General features: G+C 48.9%; 1 protein-coding gene across 3 annotated transcripts in view; it reads right to left on the bottom strand.

The window, feature by feature from the left end:
* Positions 1-4,296: 4,296 nt before the first annotated feature.
* The window catches only part of ILRUN (inflammation and lipid regulator with UBA-like and NBR1-like domains), a 106,017-nt gene continuing 85,456 nt past the window's right edge, over positions 4,297-24,857 (bottom strand). For 2 of the 3 annotated variants that reach the window (XM_070361129.1, XM_070361127.1), the window contains 2 exons: positions 22,801-23,129; positions 4,297-7,606 (listed from right to left, as the gene is read on the bottom strand). In XM_070361129.1, coding sequence (XP_070217230.1) covers positions 7,571-7,606; positions 22,801-23,129 — 365 coding nt within the window. In that variant the 3' untranslated portion in view covers positions 4,297-7,570. Of the gene's footprint in view, positions 7,607-13,298; positions 13,558-22,800; positions 23,130-24,857 lie in introns of those variants that run through there. The other variant, XM_070361128.1, reaches the window with a different exon arrangement.

Here is a 24,857-nt window from a genome sequence, read left to right as displayed (position 1 = left end):
CTGGAAGCAAACGTGTGAGCCCCGGCGCTCCGCCCTTGGAAGTGGTAAACCACAGCGGCCGAACCAGTTCCCACAGGCTTCTGGGCTGTCGTTCTCAACCTTGAGCGCACCTGTGAGTCGCTGACCCCTCTCTAGGAGCCCCCACAGTCTGAGGTCTGCGCTGGACTAAGCAGTGTATGCCTGCAGAAGTCAGGCCAGTCCCACACGAGGCTGTGTCTCCTACACAAGCGGTCGTTTCCTCACTCAACAAGCGTGCTGAGAGCCCCTGAGGACCGCCTCCTCCCCCTCGAGTCTATTCTTAGAGGGAGCTGGACCTTCTTCCAGAACAGTCCTTTCCTGCTTCCCAACTCCCACCCCGACCAAGGAATACCCTCAGGGCAAGGACTTGCTGTGGTCCTGGGAGAGACTCCTGAGCAGGCTGTGGATTTCTTGGACTCCGCCTCCCAAATGCCCAGGGTCCCAGTCCCCTTCTCCTTGGGAGCTAGACCTCCATCTGGAGGGTCACAAAAATAACAGTGGCCACCACATACTGGACACTCACCTGCGCCAGGTATGCAATGCTAAACTTTTACGAAGGGTTTTGATTTTCATGATCCCTCTGGAGAAAAAGAACTGTCCTTGTTCACAGGTTAGGACATGGAGGTTCCGAGGGCTGACATACACTTGAGCGATCACAGAGCAGAGCAGCAGCAGAGCCCGGGTTCAAAGCCAGGCTCGGTGGGCAGAGCTGACACTTGCCCTGGAGGTGTGAGGATTTGGAAAAGCTATTGGCGCGGGAGCCAGGCCAAGCTGGTGTCTTATCTTTTCCAGACAAGGCCTCGGCCACGTGGTGCCCTCTGCTGGCCACGGGCCCACCCGCACCAGCTCCCAAGTGGCCGCACTCCCAGCACCCCGGAGGGCTGCTCCCGCCCTCCACACTCCCCCTTTCTGTCTATCTCTCAGCTCAGGGCTGGGAAGACATCCCTACACAGCTCAGCCGGAGTCCCCTCTCTCCACCGCTGTGTGTGTGGGGGGCCTTGGCTGCTCAGAGGCCTCAAGCAATCACGGTCCAGCCTCTCAGGGATCTTAAGCATCTTGGCTGTTGGCCGGGGCTGGTGGGCCCGGGGTAGGTGAGGGTGGCACCACAGGGCCCTGCTCCTTGGGCCCCAGGCACACAGCCCCGCCCCTCTCAGACTTCTCCCTTTCCCAAAGCCCAGCTGGAGGAATTCCTAGAGTTGGCTCTGGGGCTCTAGGGATTTGGGCCACAGGAAGTAAGCAACAAGCTCCTGGGGCTCCAATCTCCCCCCAGGCCCCAGCCACCTGGTTCCATCTAGTCCCTCGGTGACTCTATAACCATCCGCAGGGACACAGGGGTCAGGGACAGGATGGGGATCGGATAGGAGAGCGGTCAGAGCGGTGAGTCAGGGGCGGGGGGTGGGAGGTGGGGGCCGTTGTCTTTAAACTGTATCTATTTGGCTATGCCAGGTCTTAACTGTGGCATGCAGGATCTAGTCCCCTGATCAGGGATTGAACCCTGGCCCCCTGCATTGGGAACGCAAGAGTCTTAGCCACTGGAGTAAGAAGTCTCCTTGATCAGAGATCATTGCAGAAGGGAGCTGGGGCACCCGGCAGACTGAGGGAGTGTGTGACACATGGGGTCAGGTCCGCGGCCACTCCTCTGATGACCTCATCTGGTCCTGAGGCTTTAAATGGTCTCTGATGACTCTGCCACACCGTCTCCTGCCCCAACCTCCCCGCTGAACTGCGGGCTGTGCATCCATCCGCCACCTCTGCACCCTCAGAGGAGCCCCCGGACACCCCTGGGAGAAGTCGAGGTTGCTTACACCATGCTCCCAGCCTTCACACGTTTCCCAGGGAGTCGGAACACTCCAGGGTTACCTGTTCACAAACTGAGCACCAGGCTGGCTGCTACGTCTAGAAGGTTGTAAGGGTTAAATGAGGTCATCCATATAAACAGTTCAATAGGAGTTGGTCAGCCAAGAGTACCATAATTATGGTGGACACTCAGACATTTATTGTTTGTGATGGAAAAACAGAACGCTAGAAATAATATTTAAGGCAGAAATCACAGCCTTGGATAAACCCTGGGAAATGTCGGGGAGCCACGGCCCAGCTTGAACATTACCGTTCTAAAAGATCTCAGCTCCCTCCAATTCTCGTGGGTCTGGACAACACAGCCCTGGCTAGATCTGGCTTGGTCTCCTAGCCCAGGTGGCTGCAGGGGTGGGTGAACCCCTTCAGACCACCACCTACTATCCTCACGTGAAGTGCGGTCGGAGGACTAGCAGAGCCCATTCACTAGGGTGCTTGTTAGAATGGTGGAATCTTGTCCTCTTCCGCAGGATCTACTAAATCAGAATTTGCATTTTTAACAGTCAGGTTTGAGAAGCACTATTCCAGATCACAGAACCTCAGAATATTTTTAAAAACCTGTGAGTTCCACCCAAGTCCTGCTTTCTAATCCAATACATCTCCATTTTACAGAGGAGGTATCTGAGGCCCATCCGTCAGTCACGCTAGCTTGTCAGAATCCATTCTCTGAACACTCTTGACTCCCAAACTCATATACCCTTCTCAAGCAGCCTTGCCCGCTCCCTGCTCTGGTGGTGGTGGTGGTTTAGTCGCTAAGTCGTGTCCGACTCTTGCAACCCCATGGACTGCAACCTGCCAGGCTCCTCTGTCCATGGGATTCTCTGGCCAAGAATACTGGAGTGGGTTGCCATTTCCTTCTCCAGCTCCCATTACTTAATTATTGAAATAAAGGGCGGCCATGAGTGCCCTTGGAGCCTGTTCTCTTGGCCGCCAGACAGGGCTGGACACCACGCGGTGTCTGGGAAAGTGGCCGGGTCAGAGCAAGCAGATAAAGGAGGGGCCTTCCCAAGAACAGGGTGGGAGGCACCCAGCACCACCTGAGCTGGGACAGGGAGGTGGCCGAGAAGACCTGTTTGCTCTGCCTGGAGGGCTGGGCCCACACCACTGCAACCTCCGCCACCACACCCCCAGACAAAAGCTCGGCTGAGCGCCCTCCCTGTCACCTAGCCCCCGTGGGAATGGTTCCGGCCAGGAGCTACCATCAAATCTGCTTCTTTCTCCCAGGGCCTGGTGACTTCTTGACAGGTTACAGCCCCAAAGACAAACAGATTCTGCCAAGCAAATAACTGTCCAGTGGCGGAGGTGTTGGGGAAGGCCTGGGAGTGGGTCTGAGCTGCCAGAAGACCCAGGTGACAGGGTGGGGGCCCTTCTTCTGCAGAAAACAAATAGCCGCGGGTACCTGGAAGGAAGCAGGATGCGGGAGCACTCACACGGCACGGGCGGAGGCAAGGTGCTCACCCCAGGGGTCTCTGGGCCAGTCTCCCTCGCACTGGGCTCCGTGTCACGCTATACAGAGACCTTGTGGCCAAGACCGGTTCTTCTGTGGCGCCTCTGTCTCGTGTAATCTGTGGCCACAAGTTTCCTCACCAAACTGCCCACAGGGCGATGGCTGGGGAATCCCCCTCCCCATACCTACATCCTAGACTCTGGCTCAGCGCCAGGGCCACCATTTAGAACATTCAGCTCTGCTAGACAGGGTGAAGGCCCGCAATTAAGTGAAAACGCCAGCATCTGGGAGCCGATGTGCTGGGTCCCAGCCTGGGTGACAAGTAACTCTCTTCCCCCTCTGATCTCACTTTCCCTTCAACATACACACAAGAGTGATGTGGCTGAGGACAAAGCTGAGTTCTGAGCTCCCAAGAGTCATGAAAGCATGGATCTAGTGAGCCCACCATTTGCTAATGCATTTGTCAATTAAGTTTCTTTCATGCTACAGACCTTGAAACCTGCCTCACCATCTCCTAGCCAAGGTCATAGGTCTGTCTCACAAAAGTACATGGGGGTAGGATCCAGATTTGCTTGTCAACTGCCTGGAGTGTGGGCCCTAAATGGTTCTGCAAAAATGCATCTAATCTGAAATCAACCAGAACTACCAAGGAAACACATCAGGGAAAAGGTTCCTTCTCTTCTAAGTCCCAGTCCCAACTCAGCCTTGTCTGCTTCTCCAGTAGGAGAGGCTGGTGGTGCTTGGTGTTATCACCCCCACACCGGGCCTGACATGCAGCACGTGTCCACACAGTGCCCGCTGCCGGTCCACACTAACCGGTACATCTGTGCTGGGGATGGGGCAGTGCCTAACAGAGGCATGGCAGGGGCCCTGGGAACCGGAAGGCGACTGCAAGGAGATTCTGGTCACATGACCGGGTCACAGAGCAGGCTACACAGGGCTTCAGGGCGCGATAAAGTCACTGACACACATGAAAATAGGGTTTTTGTTTCTCTTTTTTTGGTGTGTGTTAATTTAATCATACAAATATTCATTTATACAGTAAGGAAAAACCTCCTCATCTTCATCTCCTCCCAGGCACCACGAGGCCCCACCAGGAACACCCACCCAGCTCGCTTGCTACACGCCAGTGTCCAGGAGGAAGCAGCAGCTAAGCTGCTCCAGCATTCACCCAAGGAAACAGCAAAAAGGCAGGGCGGGGTGGGGCAGGGAACCGGCTTGCACTTCTGGGGCCTGGCAACCCCACCACCCTCTCCTGCCGGGGCTCACACTCGATTTGGGGAGGTGTTTATTCTTAAGCCCTCTCCCCTCCTTGGCCATCCTGGGGCCACACCAGCTGTTCTGGTGAGGTTCTTTTCTGGCTACAAGTGCCTTTGATGGACTAAAGTTTACGGCCAGTCCTTGATGGGGAAGAGAAAGCTTGTTTCTTGTAGAAAAATGCCCCAAATTCAACTGTCCCCGTGGCAAAAAGAAAAAAAGCATGCACACGTGCACACACACCCACACACACCTCACTCCATGCACACAGAGAGGTTCCTCGCAAGCCTGAGCCCCTCTGCCTCCCCCGTGGACTCAGGTCCTGAAGGATGGCGCATGCCTCCCCTCCTGCCTGCTAGACACAGGTGGTCCTGCCCAGAGGCAGCCTGCCATTTGGTAAAGAGTCCAAGAGGAACTGAGGGGGTAGCCTCTGCCGTCCCACCAGGATGGAAGAGGGACTCCAGGACTTGCTCGGAACTCAAGTCAGAGAGAGGAGACAGATGATGGTTCAAGGGCCTCCAGGTCCTGGGGCAACCTCAGACTCCTCCCACCCCTACTCCACAGCTTGTGCATGCTCTGGTCTCGGCAAGGAGCCCACCTCTCTGAAGACACATACAGAAATGGTTTTGTTCTTGGGAGGGAAGCCCACATGCTTGGGACAATTACCTTGCCAGGTGAGATTGCCTAGAAGCAAGAGGAGGAGCAGGAGCCCCCTGGCAGGGCCAGACCCACTGACGGTGACCTGGAAGCCAATGCTGAGTAACCAACGGCAGGCAGCTCCCCGTGGGGCAAGGGGAAGGGGTGGCTGGTGTGGGGCAGATCAGGAGGCTGGGAACCAGGGGATGTGAAGCCTCCTGCCATCCCATGCGGGCAGCTGAAGATGTGATGCCAGCAAGCCAGGAGGGGCTGAGCGGGGGTGTGCTCCAGTGGGGGCAGTGTCTGGGAGGCTGGTACCAACAGTGGTGGCAGTCTGGGCCTGGCAGGGCCTTCAAACAAAAAGCCATCGTGAGCCCCTGGCTCAGGCCTGTGGTAGCCTGGGAACCCAGCAGGGACTCCCCTCTCCTCTGCTGGGAATGGGGTGCTCTTGGTGTGCATAGAGAGTGGGTGCCCCAGGGTGAGCCCTGGTCCACCCCAGCTGCACCGCCCTCTCAGCGCCTGGCTCCACCCTCCCTTGGGGTTCCTCCAGTGGACCAGAGTTTACTCCCCCTTTATTCTGGGGTGGGGGGGAGGTGGGGAGGCATTGGGGGAATTTCATACAAGCTTTTCTCTCACAGTCAAGCTTTTAAAAAAACAACAGTCTCAGAAGAGAATGAGGAGGCACAAACAACACACACGTTCAGAACTCAGACACCCAGACAGACAGATAGGCAGGCAGACCCTCACCCACACCCAGGCTATACGACCCCTTGCCTCATTGACCTGGCCTCCCTGCCGGTTCACACCCCCGGGGAGGGGGACGGTGTGGCAACAGGCAGGCGAACCAGCAGCCGCACCCTAGATTTGTATCCCGGCTATCAAACCAACCAAGACTCAGGGAAGGAGGGGCTGAGAAGAGAAGAGGGCCTTTGCATATTCTTGTATCTTTGGCAGACAGCTGTTCTGGCCTGGTTCCAGCTCCCCATGGAGGCGTCCACATCCCAGCCTGCTCAGAACCCACAGGGTGCCCGTGGGGCCACCTGTTCCTGTGAGCAGCCGGCCTGTCCGCCCGGGCTCCGCGGGGCTGCCCCGAGCCCACCTCCTCCCAGTCACTAAGCATCCTGCTTGGGGCAGGGTCCTTTCATTCCCGGCAAAACGTGGTCTCCAAGATCACGCGGTCAGTAAGCGTGGCCCTTCCCTGTGGCGAGTCCCCCACCTGGGGCTACGTTTTCATACCCGAATAACACAGCCTCCACTAACAGGCTGAGAAGACACCGCACGGGACGACGGCAGGGAGACACGGGGGAGGGAACTGTGTGACAACCGAGAAGCATGGGCACCTTCACACCCGCCTGCTGCACACTCGCTGGTGAGCAGCACCGACCCCTGCGTGCAGGCACAGGGCGCACATGCACGCATGCACGCACGCAGCACAGAGGCACCGCTCCCAGAGTGAATGGGGAGCCGCTGTGTGCCGAGCATCTGAGAGAGCTGTGCGGTGAGCGTGCCGGCGCCGGGAAGGGAAGTGATCTGAGCTGTTACACGCGTGTGCAGGCGGACACCTCTCGGCCTCAGAAGCTCCGTCACCTGCGCTCTGTCCTCCAGGCTTCCACTGCTGGCCGCACAGGGAAGTCTGGTCTTCGGAGAGGTTCTGGTGGTAACAAGCCACAGGGTTGACGCATACAAATGTCAAAGGTGTACATCAACAGAAGATTAAAGAGAAAAGAGGAGGAAAAGCGTGGTAATTCACTGGCTGGTGCCATTAAAAAAACGGGGTCAGAGACTCGAGGAGTCAGGAGGCAGGTGTCGTCCTGCAGCGCCGACCCGCACGGTCCTGAGCAGGCCGCGCCAGCTTTTGACCTGAATCGCTTCCAGAGCAAGCAGCTATTCTATAAACAGCATGTTATCCCTTATCTAAAAAAAAAAAAAAAAAAAAAAAAAAAAAAAAAAAGTGGGGAAAGAGGGGAAGAAAATTAACATGTGCTCAAAACTACAACCTGTCTGTAGGCAAAATAATTTTTGTTTAAAAAGATGGCTTTTTTCCCCCATTTAAACATTTTTTTCTTTTCCTTCCCGAGCAACCTAGTGACTTGTTAGACTGACACCTAACAAACGAAGCCCAAAGTGGCTGCATGGATCTCTTCTTGGTAGCCTCAACACCACTCCTGCGACTCGGCATTCACACATGCACACTGAGTTTACTCAAAACTAGTCTTTTCTGCGTCTTCCTCTTCTTCCAGGACGGGGGTCAGAGCCAGGGGTCCGTGCGATGTGGTCTGCAATCCAGAGGAACCCCCTGCCCTTCCCCCCCCAGAGTCAAGCCTTCTTTTGTTAGTTTTTCTTCTTGCTGACACCCGTTTAAGACTGGCCGAAGGGGTAAGGCCCGTGGAGCCCCTGGAAGAGAGTGAACACAGTCAGTGGTGGCAGACAGCAGGGACAACGAGGCAACCAACCCGAGCAAAAGAACCCACGGTTCCCAGTGAGCCAGAAGGAAGCCCCGAGGCACAAACATGGCTCGAGGGCTGACTTTGCCATGCAAATCCTCGGGAGGCCACAGATCGGCACAGTGTGAGGTGCTGAGTCTCATCCCTCAAAGACATCATCCAAGAGAGCTGAGGCTGGTGGGCAGACTCCTCATCTCTCAATTTCTACATCAACTGGTACCAACTTCCCTCCACCCAGGTCACAAAGTCTTCCCTCCTTCCTGACAACACCTTACATCTCTGCTAAAGATCCTTGGACACCGCCTTCTGCACCTTGACCTCAGATGCAGGCCGCTGTGGGCTGACGACACACACACATATCAGCAGCACACACACTGGAGCAGAGGCAGCAGCCGTCCAGCAGGCACCCAGGATGGGCATGGAGGCAGGGGCTTGGCGTACACTGTCTTCACCTCTCACCCCAAAGGCCAGGCTGAGTGTTGTTATGCCCATCTGACCGCAGACAGGAGGAGATTTGTTCAAAGTCATGTAGGTAGTAAAGGGCAGAGCCAAGAGTCAAGCCCAGGTCTGATCTTTGTTCTCTTCACATTGCCTCTCCCTGGCCATGTGATGATAAGGTTTGTTCCAAATTTCCAAAGGCGTTTTCCCTGCTGCTTGGCTGGTGGAGAAAGCACCAGAGTTTCCCTTTTTCCTTATGTTAAGAATGAGACACAAAGAGGTGCCAACCCCAAAAGCAGCTGCATGAATTCGCTGGAGGACGTCCTGTGCCTCCCTGTTCCAAAGCTCCCTGAAGCGTGGGCCTTGAAGAGACCGGGTCAATGCCAAGACCTGGGTGGGCAAAGGTAACTGGGAACTAGCCTCAAGAAAGGTCCGACATCCCAAGCTGACTCAGAAGCAGCAGGGCCCTTGGACCATTAGCTTGTTAAAGACATGGATGGTTAGAATCTGATTTTCTTTAAAAAATGACACTTTCCTTTGGGAAAAAAATGTAAAAAAGTGCACGGTTGCAGGGTTGCCAATGATTAGCACAAATCCCTTTGTTTGCTGCCATCTCTCTAGCACACCTGTCCCTGAGCAGTGCTTATCGGCACCCAGTAAGTACTACTGAATTAACAGCTGAAAGAAGACAGGTATTTCTCAGACTACTACCTGCAGCATCAGACCCTTTTAAGTCACAAGAATATTGGCCTTTCCAAACCAAGTTTTTCTTGTTGTTGTTTTTGGTCACATGGTGTGGCATGTGGGATCTTAGTTCCCCAACCAGGGATTGAACCTGTGCTCCCTGCATTGAAAGGTGGAGCCTTAACCACCTGACTACTGGGGAAGTCCCCTATACCAAGTTTTTAAACAGCCACCCAGGCTTGGGGACACACGCATCCGAGTCATGCACCCATCTGGTCACAGCCTCCTAGGTCCCAGAGAGGGTGGGCTCCCTGGGGGTGGTTAGCTCGAGATGCACAGCTCGCACTCGTTCCCAAGGCGGTGGGCTGTGGGTTCCACAGAAACAGGAGGAGATCTGAGTTCTGCTCCTGGCTTTGCACTTAGCTCTCCAAGTGGTCCTGAGTAAAGTCCCTTCCCCTCAAAGGATCTCAGACTGCTCCTTTAAACTTACAGGTTTAAGGTTCTAGGAGCTGACTCAAAGTACCTAACTCAGGAGGCTGAAAAACAGTATTCTAAAGGGAAAAAAAAGCCCTTTGATCACACTTATTTAGACCAGAGGTCAAAGCTGCCAAGAATAGGGAACATGAGATTCAAGTTTTCAGTTTTTTTCCCCGCCAGTGGAAAACACTGAAATTGCCTTTTGCCTTTTTATTTCCTCCCCCATAAAAAGCCTCGAGAGATCAGATACAGGTCTCGAGCTGCTTGGTGGTATTGCCGGAGAGGTAGAAATGGGGGACAGACAGGCCAACAGCGATACAGCGTCAGCGGTGTGCTGGGTGCCGCTGGGGCAGGTGAGAATGTTCTCCTAAATTCTGACACAGACAAACCGGGGTGAGTACGCCCTCCAAGCTCACAGAAGTGAGGCAGCAACCTGACTGGGAGCACAGAGCTGGCGAGCGGAGCGGTGCTGGTTCAAATGCCAGGTCTGCAAGTCCCCGATTCACTGTGCTGCCAGCAGGCGAGTGGAGGCTGTCACACCACCTCGGTGGTCACACACCCAGCCACTTGCTCAAGTGTGGCCTGCATGAGCAGAGGGCTCTCAGACCCCATGGTGTGGGGCCTGGCTGGAGGGTCACACGCCCCAGAGGCGGAAATTAAAGAAGCTTAAAACACGCTGCTCTCAGTACTTCCTGACAACGTTCACTGACGAACTACAATCCAAGGAGAGCGACAAAGGCTTAGATCCCTGTAAGATTCAGAACCAACACAATGCTCAAAGGGCTTCGTGCAGGAAAACACGCACAGAGAAAAGAAACCCTGAAAAACAAACACGCTTTTGTCTTTTATGAATTTTTTTTCCCCTTTACCCTAAATTAGACTACTTTCCAGACGGAAGCTTCACACACTTCATGTGGGCCTTTATAAAGCCAGCACTAGCCTTGTGACTTGTCTGGAATGTTTGGAGAAGGGAGTTGATGACTTTGCCAAGGAGTGGTCGTGCGTTCCTAATTACAGATAAAGTGAATGGATCCCAAGCAATTGGCAGAGAGAGGAGTACAGATACAGGCATTTTCAGATTTCCACCTGAAGACTCTGGTCCTTAGAATATGCAGTGTGGTATTTAACTAGCTTAGATTAAGAATTATCGGTGACCCCCTATTTACTGACTGAGGTGCTGTGTGCCTTTTGGAAAGAAAAATGCCATCTAATTTCCTTTCATCCAGATAATGGCATATTGGAGTTGTTGACGTTTAACTGGTGCAGAAACACGGCTTGAAGAACAAGCTCTATCTTCCTTCCCCTCAGATTAACTACGATCACTTCAAGGAAGAGAGAGGGAGCTGAGTCTATTTCAAAACTACCTGATCATCTAGACTCCCCACATGCAGGATTATAGGCATTACAAGTGGATCACAGAACACAGCAACGCAATACCAGTCACACAGGAGAAGCCTGGTGGAGAGTCCAGGAACAGCTTGTCCAGGGTGTCTGATGGCAGGAGGCCAAGCATGAAGTGCCTTTCCTAAGAGTGGGATAGACGTATATTCGAAACGAGAGGCCCATCCACATTTCAGCTTCCACCGGAGTTCCAAGACCCCATGGAACAGGTTCTGGTGGCTAATGTCTCCAACACCAGTCTAAAAGTAGGGTTTGGCAATACAGGTAAGTGTTCACTCTCTCCTGAGACGTAGCGGCTCTTCAACTGTTACCCCTGGGAAAATCAAATGCCAAATATTTTCCTTAGCCTGGCATCCCTGACATCTCTTCTACAGCCACTGTGCCACGAATAAGGAAAACAGATAAAGGGATGGATGCATCAGATGGTGCCACAGAGCCGAGTTAAACTCCAACAAGCAGAGAAGGAGGTCATCACAGCATGATTACAAAGCTCACTGAGTCTGATGCAGAAGGTCACCCTCCTCTCTATGAGGATTCACCTCTCACCACGTCACTAGCAGCAAGGCTGGATTTAGGCATACTGATAGAGGGTGTGAATGACAAAACCCAGAGAAGAACTCCTCTATCTGACTCTCCAGGTCTAAAAAAACCCAGGACCAACTTGTGCAGAAATGGCTTTTCAAGAGCAACATTTCTTGGGAGAGGCCCCACATCTGCTAAGGGACCAGAAAGCATTCCTGATGAAGGAGTGGCAGCCTCTAGGTCCACAGGGTGCTGCCTGTTTGCCTCAGTCTTCCCTAAGCTTTTTGATGGACACTGTCATGGCTGTGAGCGCTGGGACCTCAATTCTACTGGCAACGGGGCACGTGAGTCCCCTTAAACCACTTGAGGCCCACACGGAGGGGCCTCTCTGCTCATGGGCGTCTGGGAAGAGACTCTGGCCTCAGGCCAGCTGGAGGATTCCAGTAGTTGGGCCAGGTCCCTGACTGGGCTTCTGAAAGGTAATAACCATTGTGAGCCATAATTTGGCTAACCTCCTAAAATATTTTTAAAAGAGAACACTAGTAGACATAAACAGACAAGCTCAGTTTCATTCATCACAATCTTCTGAAAGGACAATTTAAGATCTAGTACTTGTGGGCCTGGGCTCAAAGCAAAACTAAAAATAAAACTATCTCTATGATTTGTTTTTCACAATGGTTGATAAAGCCCACGGTGATCTGGTTTTCACTGATTTTATGTGAATGGGCACCAATATCTTTAAATTCTTCCTAAAATTACACAGAAATCAAAATAACTTTTCCAAAAAGGAGTACAAAAACCCCCAGGAAACTAGTTTTGTTTCAGCTGGAATGCTTATTGATGTTTACCCATAGGACGATCGTGCTATTAGAAGAGAAAGTCACCCTTTCAAGATGGTAGAACCTGTTTCTGCCACTTATTTGTGCCTGGCATAGAGTTAAGACCCAAGTTTCAGTAAAATGAATGAATGAACTATGGAATGCTCTGCATTGCTGAGCCATCTGTTTAACCTTCCGGGGGAGAAAAAAAGATTAAAATTCCTAAAGAAACAAGGATGTCTTATGAGGGCTTTTGGGGTTACTCTTCCTATATGAAAGCTGGTTTAGATAAAGCATCACAACACAAAAACTTTCACATACCTGTCTTTATTTTATTTGTGATTTGATTTAAATAAATAAAAAGGTTCATGCCGGTTAATAAAATAGGCAAGAGTGTTTGCTGCACGGCTGTGCAATAGCATGCTCTTGCCGTGTGTACTGATGGCAGCGTCAGATACCACCACCAGGCCCTCCTCTCTCCCCCTGGGCCAGTCCCAGCCAACGCTTTGCCCACCTAGCACTTCTTTTGTATTGCTTATGTGCCCTGAATGCAAACACAGAAGAATACACGGTTTAGTGCTAAGTTCTGTTCTGATCCTGCACTGCGGATCTGCTTCGAGGCCCTGTCAGGGGCTGGCTTGGCTGGTGAGGACCAGAGACTGATCAACCCCTGATGGAACCTGTTCGTCTCTCGTTAATTACAAGTCAAGTCTGTACTGCAGCAACAGGTTGCGCAGTGAGGACTCCTCTCCCAGGAGCACACAAAGCAAGGCCCTTCCCTCGAGAGGTGCTGACCACTCAAGGCGGCTCGCTGGTGGGACAGCAGGGCCAGACCAGCACGACGGGAACTTCTGTGGACGCTTTAACCTTGGTGTTCAAGCCGCTTGGTGTTCAAGTCCTCAAAATTTCAAAGATGTGTTTGATGCAATGGCTGAAGACAAGTGTGAGAATCAGCCAAAGAAAGAAAACAAATGTACTTTTATGCATGAAAACTGTTCATGGGACAGGCTCAGTTCACAGCCTCTGTGTCAAAGTTGTGCTGAAAAGCTTAACTCAGTTTTAAGCATGGTGAACTGGTGTTTTAAAAGCCCTATAAAGCAATTTTTATACTTACCTCAATAAGACAGTTTTTCTGTTGCTCTTAACTAACTTCTACAATCCTGCTGCGGACCTTCTCCATCCCCCTCTATCCACCCACCCATTCCTTCCATCATGCATCCCTCATTCTTCCTCTGTCACTCGTCCTCCCATCCTCCCGAGCTCCCCAGGACCAAGCTTTCAGAGCCTTCACCTACCTTCTGACAGATCAAGAAAATCACCATAAAGAATAAAACTCAAACATCACTGCGAATGAAACTGTATTACTGAAAATCCTACAAGGGGATGAAGGATATTGGCTATGTTCGACTTCGCCTTTCATTAAAGACTTCAGAAAAGGCTATTTACTATTTGAAATTCTAACCCCCAAGATCTCATGCAATATCAAGTGTGCTAGAATCCAGGTGACATGCTGGCAGACAGAGAGCTCTCTCATGGCCATCTCCTAGGGTACAGGAGATTCCTAGAAAGGAAGAAAGAAGTGATAAGAGTCTCACTGGGGAGGACAGCTAAAAGGAGGGAAAGCTCACCCCAGTTCCCCGCCACGTGGCCATGGGTACCGTCCCGTGGGCGCCCTGAGGCACGGGGTGAGGCTGTGGGCCCCACCTCCTCTCGCAGTCTCCATCCAAGCCCCAGGACTCCCCCGCCTCTCTCACCATGGATTCACAGCATCACCTCCCCTACCCTGGACAACCACTGGCTGACTGAGGGAGAATAAACTGTCTCTCCTTCAGCCATACTTGGCTTCATCTTGCCACTTCCCTGTTCAAAAGCATTGCAGGCTCTCGTTTCCTTTCACATTAAACATGAACTCTCCTTTGCTTGGCTTTCAAAGGTTTCTCCAAAATTCACCCCACCCTCTTTAAGCACACCTCACTCAGCACAGTCAGGCTGGCTGGTGTCCCAGAACACTGCCTGTGAATGCCTCTGGGCCTTCCTGCATGTGGTTCCTTTTTCCTCCAAATCAGTTTGAATCTATCATTTTACTTTCTTTCTTCTTCTTTTTTTTTTTTTTTGGGGGGGGGTCGTGCTGCACGGCATGTGGGATCTCAGTTCCCTGACCAACGATGGAACTCAGGCCCTGCAATCCAAGTACAGAGTCCTGCCCACTGGACCACCATGGAGTTTCAGTATGAATCTATCATTCATCAAGATAGCAGTTCCTGGCTACTCCCAAACTGCATTGCCTTCTCCTTCCTTCAAATTCAAGGGCACTCAAAACTCAATATACTCCATCTTTACTGGTCTCATTCTTTCCTATGAGCTAGTCACATCTATGTAATCAGACAGTAAATTCTTAGGAAGGATTAACACAGGCTGAGCACCCGAGGACATGTCCCTTACTGACTAAATACCAAAGCTCCCTGTTAGTTCTGACTTGCCCTTAGGTAGTGAAATTACAGCAAAAAGTCCAAGACCTTGGACATTCAAGCTTCTGCAGGTGAATGTCCACAGTTTTGACAAGGGTCTCCCTGAGCAGAGCTCTAAGGACGCCCGCACGGCCCCCTGATGTGCAGCTGCCACGGGTCTCACGCTGTGCACCCGGCCCTGCTGGAGTCGGAGCAGACTTGGCCGAGAGCGCCTGCGCGGCGCACATCCTCACATTTCTGAATTAAACTCATCTGTTTAAACCCGTACATTGAGAAAGTCCCACTCTGAGAATTTTCATCAGAAATTAAAATGCTAAATTCAGAGTATAGGGAAAAGAATACATCCTTATAGGGAAAAGAATACATCCTTACAACTGAAGTAAAAATATGGGAACACTAGCTCTGTTTCAGTTACAAGACTGCCCAGTGTCAGTGCCGCCTAAAACAATGCTCAGAGCCCCAAAGCACAGAAGATGGAGCTGAACGTTCAGCTTTGAAGCTGTTGAAGTACAAAAGGGAGAGTTCCTGGAGGTAACTTTTTATTCTCAAATGGTAATGTTACAAACAACAAAAGACATTTTCTAAGGCTCATGGTGTTTGCCTATTTTTAAAATGCACATATGACCCATGCCAATGCAAACACCAGCAAGGCTGGGAGGACTTTACGGGTTCTTCTGGGCTCTCAGAAGGGAGTCATCTTAATATCATTAAACCAAGTTTCCTAGCAAACCTCTTCTGTCCAAGATGTGCTAATCTGCCAGCAAACTGGGTCAGCTTCCTCAGTTGCCGGGCACTGCTTTCTCCTTGGCCACGAATTCTTTTCTGCTCCTGAAGATGAACAAGAAGGTCTCTACCACCTGACGTAAGTGTAGAGACTACCTTCAGAGAACAGCAAACAAACTTTCCTTCCTGCCAGCAGGCCTCAGCATAATGCAATCCAGAACATAAGACTCAAACTGGGTTCCCTGAGTTCCAGCCCACTGCCCACCCCCAATCTGGGCAAGTCATCTGAGCAAGTGAATGTGAGCAAGTGAATGTGAGCAAGTCAGTGACAACTTCCTTCCTGTGTTACACTTGGGGCCAAGGAGGTGCTATTGGCTTCCAATGGGTAAAGGCCAGGGATGCTACTGAACATCTTACAGCGTATAAGATCTGCACCCCTCTGCAACAAAAGAAGACTCGTCTGACCTAAAATGCCAATAGTCTTATTCAGCCGGCTGAGAGAACCCTGCTCAACACAGACTCATCATTTTGTGGACGGCAGCCAGGCTCACAGTGTTAGATATCATCCATATGGAATGACTCCCAAATATGTTATCTCCACCAAACCCTTTCTCCTAAACCATGTTACCAATTTGGATACACAACAGCCTCCCTGATGCCTCCATTTGGATGTTTATAGAAATCTCCAATGTATTCCAAATAGAGTTCCTGATCTCTGCCCCCCTCTCCCACAGCCTTTCCTCTCTCCATGGAGAGCAATTCTACCCTTCCAGCTGCTCAGGCCAAAACCTTGTTGTCATCGTTTATTCCCCCTTACACCACCCTTCGGACTCATTAGCAAATCCTGTTTGTTCTAGCTAATAAAGCAGACCCAGACACAGATCACTGCTCCAACCTATCTGGCTACCACTCTGGCACAAAGTGCCCATTCTCTTTATCCACATGACTGCACTAACTTCCCCACTGGTCTCCTGCTTCTATCCTTGTCCTTTACTCTCCACAGGAGTGTCAGAGCATATCTTTCACTACATGAAGTCAGATCACATCACTCCTCTGCTCAAAATCCTTTAATGGTTCCAACCTCTGCTCCTCAGGGCAAAAGCCCAAGCTTCACAAAGATCCATAAATCCTTCCATGATCTGGTTTCCATCCTGCATCTTCCTCTCCTTCTACTTTCTCTTACCCACTTTGGTCTTGAACAAAACACGTAAACTTCCACTTCAGGGCTCATACTAACTGTAAAATATTCATTGTCCAGATAGCCTTTGCAGAAACAAAATCTGGCTTTAAAGGGACTAAGACAGCCCTAAGCATGTTCTAGCTTTAAAATATTATGTTCAAAAGGAGATTTTAGATTCATTACAGGAAAATGAAAAAAAAAACTCCAGACTGTATCTTCTGGCCACAGTCACGGAACACAGACAAGGTGCTGCTGTCACAAACGTGAGTTAAAGGAAATCTCAACATCACCAAACATCTATACCCAAGTGACCACGAGGTTCCAGGGACTCGTTTCCCTATATGGAGGCTGAAGAGAGGGGCTAATTTCTGTAGCCGCCAGAGACAGCAGCTTGTGGAGAGAGAGGGGTTTAGCAGTAGAGAAGTCACATAATATCTGGTCAATAACTGGCTTGATTCTCATTTGAAATGTAGCAGTGTACCACAGAAAGCATGCTATTCCGAGCCGACAGCTGTAAGCTCAGCCAATAAAAACATGTACTTGAATACTATTTGTAACTAGGAAGCAAGGCAATAGATGGTCAAGAAAGCAGACTCAGGAGTCAAAAAGAACTGGTTTTGTTCATATCCTGGTTTTACCACTTTCGGGCTGCATGAGCTTGGGCAGGCCATGGAACCTGTGGGCCTTCAGTCTCAGCAGCTGTAAACAGGGATACTGACAGAGCCTGTATCATGGCCCTGTTGTGTGGACTAAAAGAAACGATGTCAGACTGCTGCCTCTGCCTCTGGGGGCTGGGAGGCAGGGAGGTGACTGGTGTTTTTATATAAACTTTGTGGAACTACTTAGCTCCTTATACTATGTACATTGATAATTTTAACAAAAATTAAATTTAAGAAGTCTTCCGCACAGTGCCTGGCACACAGTAAGTGCTCAATGAGTTTATATAACTGACTACCACACTCCCACTGGCCCCCAGAGGGGAGGGGGCAGGTGCATGCTTCTGTTAGCTGTCCCTCGACAGGAGAGCACAGCTGGACAGAGCACCAAGTGACACAAGTTTTCCTTCCAGCTTCTTTGCGCCATCTTTAAACCTCTCAGGGAAAGGGGCTGCCCCCAAGCACGAGGCAGCGGGAAGGACGTGCTGCCCTCCACCGCTGGCAGCCCAGCTAAGGACACCAACCGCCAGCCTGTGGGTCAAATTCAGTGCCCTCAGAACCGAGCAAATGTTGGGCCCAATTCCATTAAGTCATTTCTTATTATTATGTTACACTGACTGGACTGGCTACTTCAAGGTAGATAATAAGATCCACAAGCCATTACACCCTCAGGCCCATAAAGCAGATTTGCTTTTCTAAACTTCTCCCTCTAACCTCCTGTTGTTCAGTGGCTAAGTTGTGTCTGACTCTTTATGACCCCATGGACTGCAACACACCAGGCCTCCCTGTCCTTCACTATCTCCTGGAGTTTTCTCAGATTAATGTCCACTGAGTCAGTGATGCTACCTAACACCTCATCCTCTGCCTACGTTTCTAAACCCTCACCTAAGCAGAGAGAAACGAGCTCTTCCCTGCTGTAGGTTAGAAGAAAGGTGATTTCTGATATAATAAAAGCAGACTAACTTTTTCAGCTCCAGATCCAAGAAGGGTGATTGTCAGACAGAGAGAAAGAGGAGCAGGTGGAAATTGTGGGCAGGCAGGGCAGATGGCACTCGGCACTGGCTGACGCTTGAAGAGCATGAGGAGCCTCCCCCAAAGATAATAACACGTTTCTCCTTTCAAACCAGCACTTGGCGGAAGTAATAACAGTGGTTCAGGCTGTAATTAGTTTAAAGGAGGAGTATATGACAAACAGCAGCTCCAAACATTAAAAAAAAAAAGAAGAACAAATACAAAATAAGAGGTATAGTCCAAGTAACAAAATGAATAAATGAATTTGAGATTCTTTTCAGCTCCTCCGATGTAAATCATTACTCAATTGCTAGAGAAAGGAAGCAAGCATTTGGGCTGTCCTGAAGAGCAGGCCCTTGGTCTTGGCCAGTCATACTCATACTTCCAGCTACCCTGAATAAGACCATTTGGTTTGTATCTTGCTCCTCTCTGTAAGGCCTTCTTAAAAAACATTGAGAAATTTAAAAAATTACTGGCAAGTAAGAAAAAGAAGTATCTAATTTCAACAGGACTTACTTTCTCGTTCCACACCTCTGTAGACTGTTTTCTGCTACTATCTAATGCTGCCCAAATAGAAGCTACCCTGACCTCCAGAGATGAGTCACCGTTAGAACGCATGGCAAGACGAGCCTTGAGTCAACAGTGTGACTGTTTGTCCTCACAGGCTCCTGAGCGAATCAAATAAAAGGGTTCATTAAAACAGCACCTAACCTTCACCAATACTTGGTCTGACTGTTCTCCTGGGACAGGTCAGCCACAACTGAGCTGATAATGAGGCCAGCCAGTTTTTAACAAAAGCAGTCAGATTTATGAATCCCTGGAGCAGGTCAGCATATACTTACTCACCTTTCTGACTCCCTCTGACAGTTCTCACACAAGGAGGGCCCAGGCCCTCTGGATGTTGAGGGATGAAGCTAGGACAGACAGAGCTCCCTGACTCCCTGCCCACAGCACAGAGCACTGGGTCCAGAGAGCTTGGCATTACTCAAGGGAGGCAGGGGAAGGGCTCCCAGGGCGTCCAGCTCCTGGCACTGACAGATGTGCCATTATATTATCTACCCAGCCCTCACAGAAGGTGCATGGAGCAATCTTTTCATCTCATCCTACCAACCTTAGCAAGTTAAACTGTAACTATGGAAGCAGCAGGAAACTGGACGGGTCTCCTACAACTGTGGGCTTCCCAGAGCATCATGCTCTCTCCAGCCTTCAGGGCAGGCAGGGAATTTCTTTAGAGTAAATCAAATCTACTGCCAACTCAGTGATCCCTGATACCAGGGCACCAGGTGCTCCACCTCAGTCAGTTCAGTTCAGTCGCTCAGTCGTGTCCAACTCTGCATCCCCATGAATCGCAGCACACCAGGCCTCCCTGTCCATCACCAACTTCCGGAGTTCACTCAGACTCACGTCCATCGAGTCAGTGATGCCATCCAGCCATCTCATCCTCTGTCGTCCCCTTCTCCTCCTGCCCCCAGTCCCTCCCAGCATCAGAGTCTTTTCCATTGAGTCAATTCTTCGCATGAGGTGGCCAAAGTACTGGAGTTTCAGTCTCAACATCAGTCCTTCCAGTGAATATTCAGGACTGATCTCCTTTAGAATGGACTGGTTTGATCTCCTTGCAGTCCAAGGGACTCTCAAGAGTCTTCTCCAACACCACAGTTCAGAAGCATCAATTCTTTGGCGCTCAGCTTTCCTATCCAATAAAGATGGCACCTGGGGTGAACCGAACACCTCTGCTCTAACTCTAGATTTCTAGGATGCTATCTCAGTCTTTCCACTCATTCATAAACAAAAGGGGGCTATTTATTATTAACACCACATGGTTGGTGCACCCTGAGAGTTTAAAAAGTTTTTATTTTTATCAACTATAAAAAGAAATCACTACTGTAAAGACTCAACAAATAGAGGAACTCTTCCACCCCCCCACCAAAAAGAAATGCCACAGCAATCCCCAGTTTACATTAGAGCCTCTTTCTTCAACTTCTGTGTCTTTCACACCTTGATAATACTGGTCATAGACTCAGTTAATGCTTTTGATCACAGGAAAAACAAAACAAAGGCAGATCTAAGCGGAGCCCAGGCTCACCTACTAATACCTTCAGTAATGTGGCACCTGGACTGGAGTCCCAACTCTGCCCCTCACTAGCTGTGTGATACTGGGGCAAGTCAGCCCCTCAGAGCTTTTGTTTTCTTATCAAAATACGAGATGATACATGTAAAGTACTTGGCAGCACACCTGGCACACGGGAATGGTTAAAAAATAACTCTAGTCTCTACTTGATCTCATCACTTGGTCAAGTACACCCCTTCAGAACCTTAAGCAGTCTTGCCTTATAAATAAATAAATCTGTATTCTTAAGCCAAACACAAATACTTAGAATTATGAATGATCCCTGCTTGAAGATATTCATTTAACTATAGTCCAATTTTTTTCAGAGCCATTTGTAATTATTCTATCCAAATTTTTTCATCTAAAGGAACATATCGCAACTAACTGAACGTCACCCCCACTCATCACTCCTGACCACACCGCGCTTACTCAGTATTCTGCCTTCAGCACTGCAACTGCTCTGCTATCATCATCCTTCCTGCCTTTCCAAATCTGTGCTTTTACATCAGCTCCACCTCTGCTTTATCTCTGCCTTCTTAACTAACCCCCAGCCGTGCACACAAATCATACATTCTGACTGTGTGGTGCTCTACTGACCCCATTCACACTTCACCTGGACCGAATGGCACGCGTGTTTCATCTCCCCACTGCACTGAGAACTTCGAGCTGGGAGTGATAACTTATCCTTCAAGTCTCCACATTCAATAATGTACACTGATTTGTACATCAGTGCAGATGTGTCGATAAGTCCTTACTGGTGACTGTCTATCCTCTACCCCAATTCTAAGGCGTTCTCAGAGGCAGAGCTGACTCCATTTTAGCCAGAATTGCTACCGGAGGACTTGCTAGTGTTCACACAAGTGCCTTCTGAATAAGATTCTGATTCACTTAAGAAGAAAAGGAGGCTCTGATTTCTCTTTGGGGTCCAAGTGCCACATTCTCAATGCATTATAGGCAACAGTCTTGGATATCATCTGCAATGAGAAACTTCTCTGTGGTTCTTGCAAATGCTATTTCTAAATGATCCTACAGTTTATGAAATAAGCCCCCAACTCCACCCAGGCCAGGGCAATGACAGACTTAAAGGGCAACAGTCCCTAAAGCCATAAAGGAGCAAAAAATAATTAACAGGTTCGAAACCCAGGAAAAAAGTGCAGTCTCTGGCCAGGAGCAGCAGCCCTCTCAGGCTACAGTGACGGCCGAGCCATGGAGCTCGACTGGGTGGAGGGGCCTCCATTACAGAAAGCACTGGGGCAACAGGTTCTGCTTTCTGCAGCTCCCATCTTCACAGCACACTCAACTGCTTCAGAGTTCTCCTTCTAACAGGGCATGCTTACCCTAGGGCCTGTACCACCTGGAATAGCCATACCCTGAAGGGTTAAATTTAAGCAAGAGCTATCTGGAGCAATAGGAACTTAGAGGAAAAATCTTTTCTTAGAATGTTAAGACGTGAAGACTTTCCTCCAATATAAGCCATTCCCTCGCCTATTTGCTTCTTATATCCTGTACGACTAACATGATTCCACACAATCCTTTATAATGACCATCTAACTAATAAATCAATCTTGTTACCCTTCTACTGAATGAAGTCCCTCTTTCGACCATGTGGAGAAAGAGTTCACATCACCAAGTTTGTTTTCTTAATTTGCCTGTGGATCTAGACCACATATAAAGCACTGATCAGAAAAATGCCATTCTTAAAACACAGCAAGCTGTCCCTCAAATAACAATCAATTTTATTTTTAAAATATTGAGGGTGAATGCCAGCATGAAGCAAGCAAAGACTTAACAGTTATACGATTCTATAAATGGGAAGCTAAGCTTAATGCATCACATTTTTATTCGAAGAAGGAACAGCAGTGCTCACAGGCCCTGCCACACAAATCACCTACAACAGTTAGCTCTCAGCAGCAGGGCTTTATTCAACCAACCAAAAACAACCAGCAACCGTCTTCACCCTTAGCAGAATATGGAAGGCGCTGTGTAATCAGCAAGCATAGGGAAGCAGATCAAGAGATCAAACACCTAGAAGACAGTCTTAGAACAATCAGAATATTTAAAATTATGATTAACTCAACAAACAATTCTCTCACTTATTCTGCACACATGAAAAGTCAAAATATCACTTGGGCCACTCTGGGTTGTCAGTGAGGAGGCAGATGGGCCACAAGAGACGGGAAGATAATCAAGGCTTGGGAACTAGGTCAGTAAAGTGGAAGCCCAACAACACGTAGGATAAATAATTGAGTCTGTCTTTTTCTTCAGGAAAAACACTCTACCCAAAACCAAAAAAAATAAACAGTAGGAACAAATTCCAAAGGTGTGTTATTGCTCTACATTTAGTACACATTTACACTGGAAGAATGCCTGGTGATATTTTGACTTTTTTTAAATGCTAAAGAACTCTGTTCTTTCAACACCCAAACCAGAGCAGAGAGACAGCAGTATTTATAAAATGTGGATGGAGGAGTTAATACCCACAGGACCTGGAGATGGGGGAGGGGGGGAGGGGAGAAGGGGTAGGTTTTTGTGCTATTGCATTGGCAGGAGAGCTAAGCAGTCTTAAAGAACATTCTAGGCTTCTAGGTTTGCCAGAAGGGGTATCACAAATCCCAACGCCCACCGCCTATCCCTTCTCCTCTTCTCCGAGGGCACCTACCTTACTGTAAGTCACTACTGATAAGTTGTTTGCGTGACTGCTGGGGGATAGATTTACAGAGTTCTGTGAGAGTCTATTCTCATCTTGCTCGGTTTGGTCAGGAGCAGGAGCCCATGTGTTTTTGCTGATCGAGTCGAACTCGGAACCCCCAGGGTCTTTTAAGTTGTTTTCATCTGATTGTCGGTTCTTTTGGGGAGAGGCAAACGGGTTGAAGTTTCCTTCTACCTTGCGATGTGGCTGTGTGTTGAACTCCGTTTCAAAAGATGACAGCTGCTGCGTGACTCCTAAAAGTCCACCCACTTCCACACTGAGAATGACCCAGATGACATCTGAAACAAAAAGGCAACTCATGTCAACGCCCGGCATACCCTCAAGGCTCAAAGCAGCCATCACGGAGAACCCCAGATACCACCCAAACCAGACAAAGAAATGTTCCTACATGCTACTTTAGAAGCTTTACTGACAGAGTAACCTATTACATTTGCATTGCATGCAGTTCTACATTTTTAGTAATGTCAAGTTCAAACTCTGGTACAAAATCAGTAGAGGTCTATGGTTGAGACCCATGAAACTATTTGTAAAAAGGTCCCTAGTTGATTTTGATGCATAACCATATTTGGAAATCATTACTCCAAAGAACAATGATCAATATATACAAACCCAAAGGCAATATTTTCAGAATTACAAACTCATGGGTTTTACTTTATTTTGTAGATTTAACTCAGAAAATTCAGGGCAGGCATAACTCTTGAGTTTATTTAAAAAAAAAAAAAAAGAAGTGCCTGTAATGACTAGAATTGCAACTTATTAACCACCTCCCTCTTGGGCTATTTAGAGTGACCACCTATTGTCCAAACTAGGACAACTGAGAGTAAACGAGGCAACTATTAATAGTTATACCAGGAGGAAACCAGCACTAACCCTAACATATGAGAACAGATATCACCCTGGCTATTTTCACCATCTATGAGTTGGTTCATAAAGAAGGCTGAGTGCTGAAGATTTGATGCTTCCAAACTGTGGTTCTGGAGAAGACTCTTTAGAGTCCCTTGGACAGCAAGGAGATCAAATCAGTCAATGACAAAGGAAATCAATCTTGAATATTCATTGAAAGGACTAATGCTAAAGCTGAAGCTCCAATACGTTGGCCACCTGATGTGACTCACTGGAAAAGACCCTGATGCTGGGAAAGACTGAAGGCAGGAGGAGTAGGGGACAACAGAGGATGAGATTGTTAGATGGCATCACTGATTAAATGGGCATGAATTTGGGCAAACTCCAGGAGACGGTGATGGACAGGGAAGCCTGGCATGCTGCAGTCCATGGGGTTGCACAGAGTCAGACACAACTGAGTGACTCAACAACAAGTTCAAAAGATATCAAATTCAGTATGCCTCAGGCTTTCTAAAATAATTCAAGTTAATACCAACTTAATCTGTCAGATATGGAAACTGTACCATCTACACTGAAACTGTAAGAGGTTTCTTTGGAAAGATGCATTGTAGGACTTTTGGTCATAATTCAGTTCTTCATTTTCCTTTCCTTGTCAGCAAGCACTTGTACTCAAGTAACCCTTATGGCACTTAATAATGGCCCCAAAGTGCAAGAGTACTGATGCTGGCCAATTCAGATATGCCAAAGAGAAGTCATAACGTGCTTCAACTGCAAAGGTGAAAAGCTTTCAACTGAATAAGGAAAGAGAAGCAAAACCATATACTGAGGTTGCTAAGACTTAGAGTAACAAATCTTCTAACCATGAAACTGTGAAGGAAAAAGGAAACTTCATGCTAGTTTTGCTGTTACACTTTAAACTGCAAAAGTGAGATCCACAGCAAGTGGTAAGTGCTTTGTTAAGATGGAAAAGGTGTTGAATTTGGACAATAAGCTATTTTGAGAGAGACTACATTCACATAACTTATTACTGTATATTGTCTTAACTGTTCAAATATATTATTGTTGACAATCTCTTAATGTGAATAATTTGTAAATTAGGCTTTATCATAGTTAGGTATGTATAGGGAAAAACAGTATATATAGGGTTCAGTGCTGTCTGTGGT

Source organism: Bos mutus, chromosome 23, assembly GCF_027580195.1.
Source record: "Bos mutus isolate GX-2022 chromosome 23, NWIPB_WYAK_1.1, whole genome shotgun sequence".
Classification (NCBI taxonomy): domain Eukaryota; kingdom Metazoa; phylum Chordata; class Mammalia; order Artiodactyla; family Bovidae; genus Bos; species Bos mutus.
This window is presented reverse-complemented; position numbering and strand designations above follow the sequence as displayed.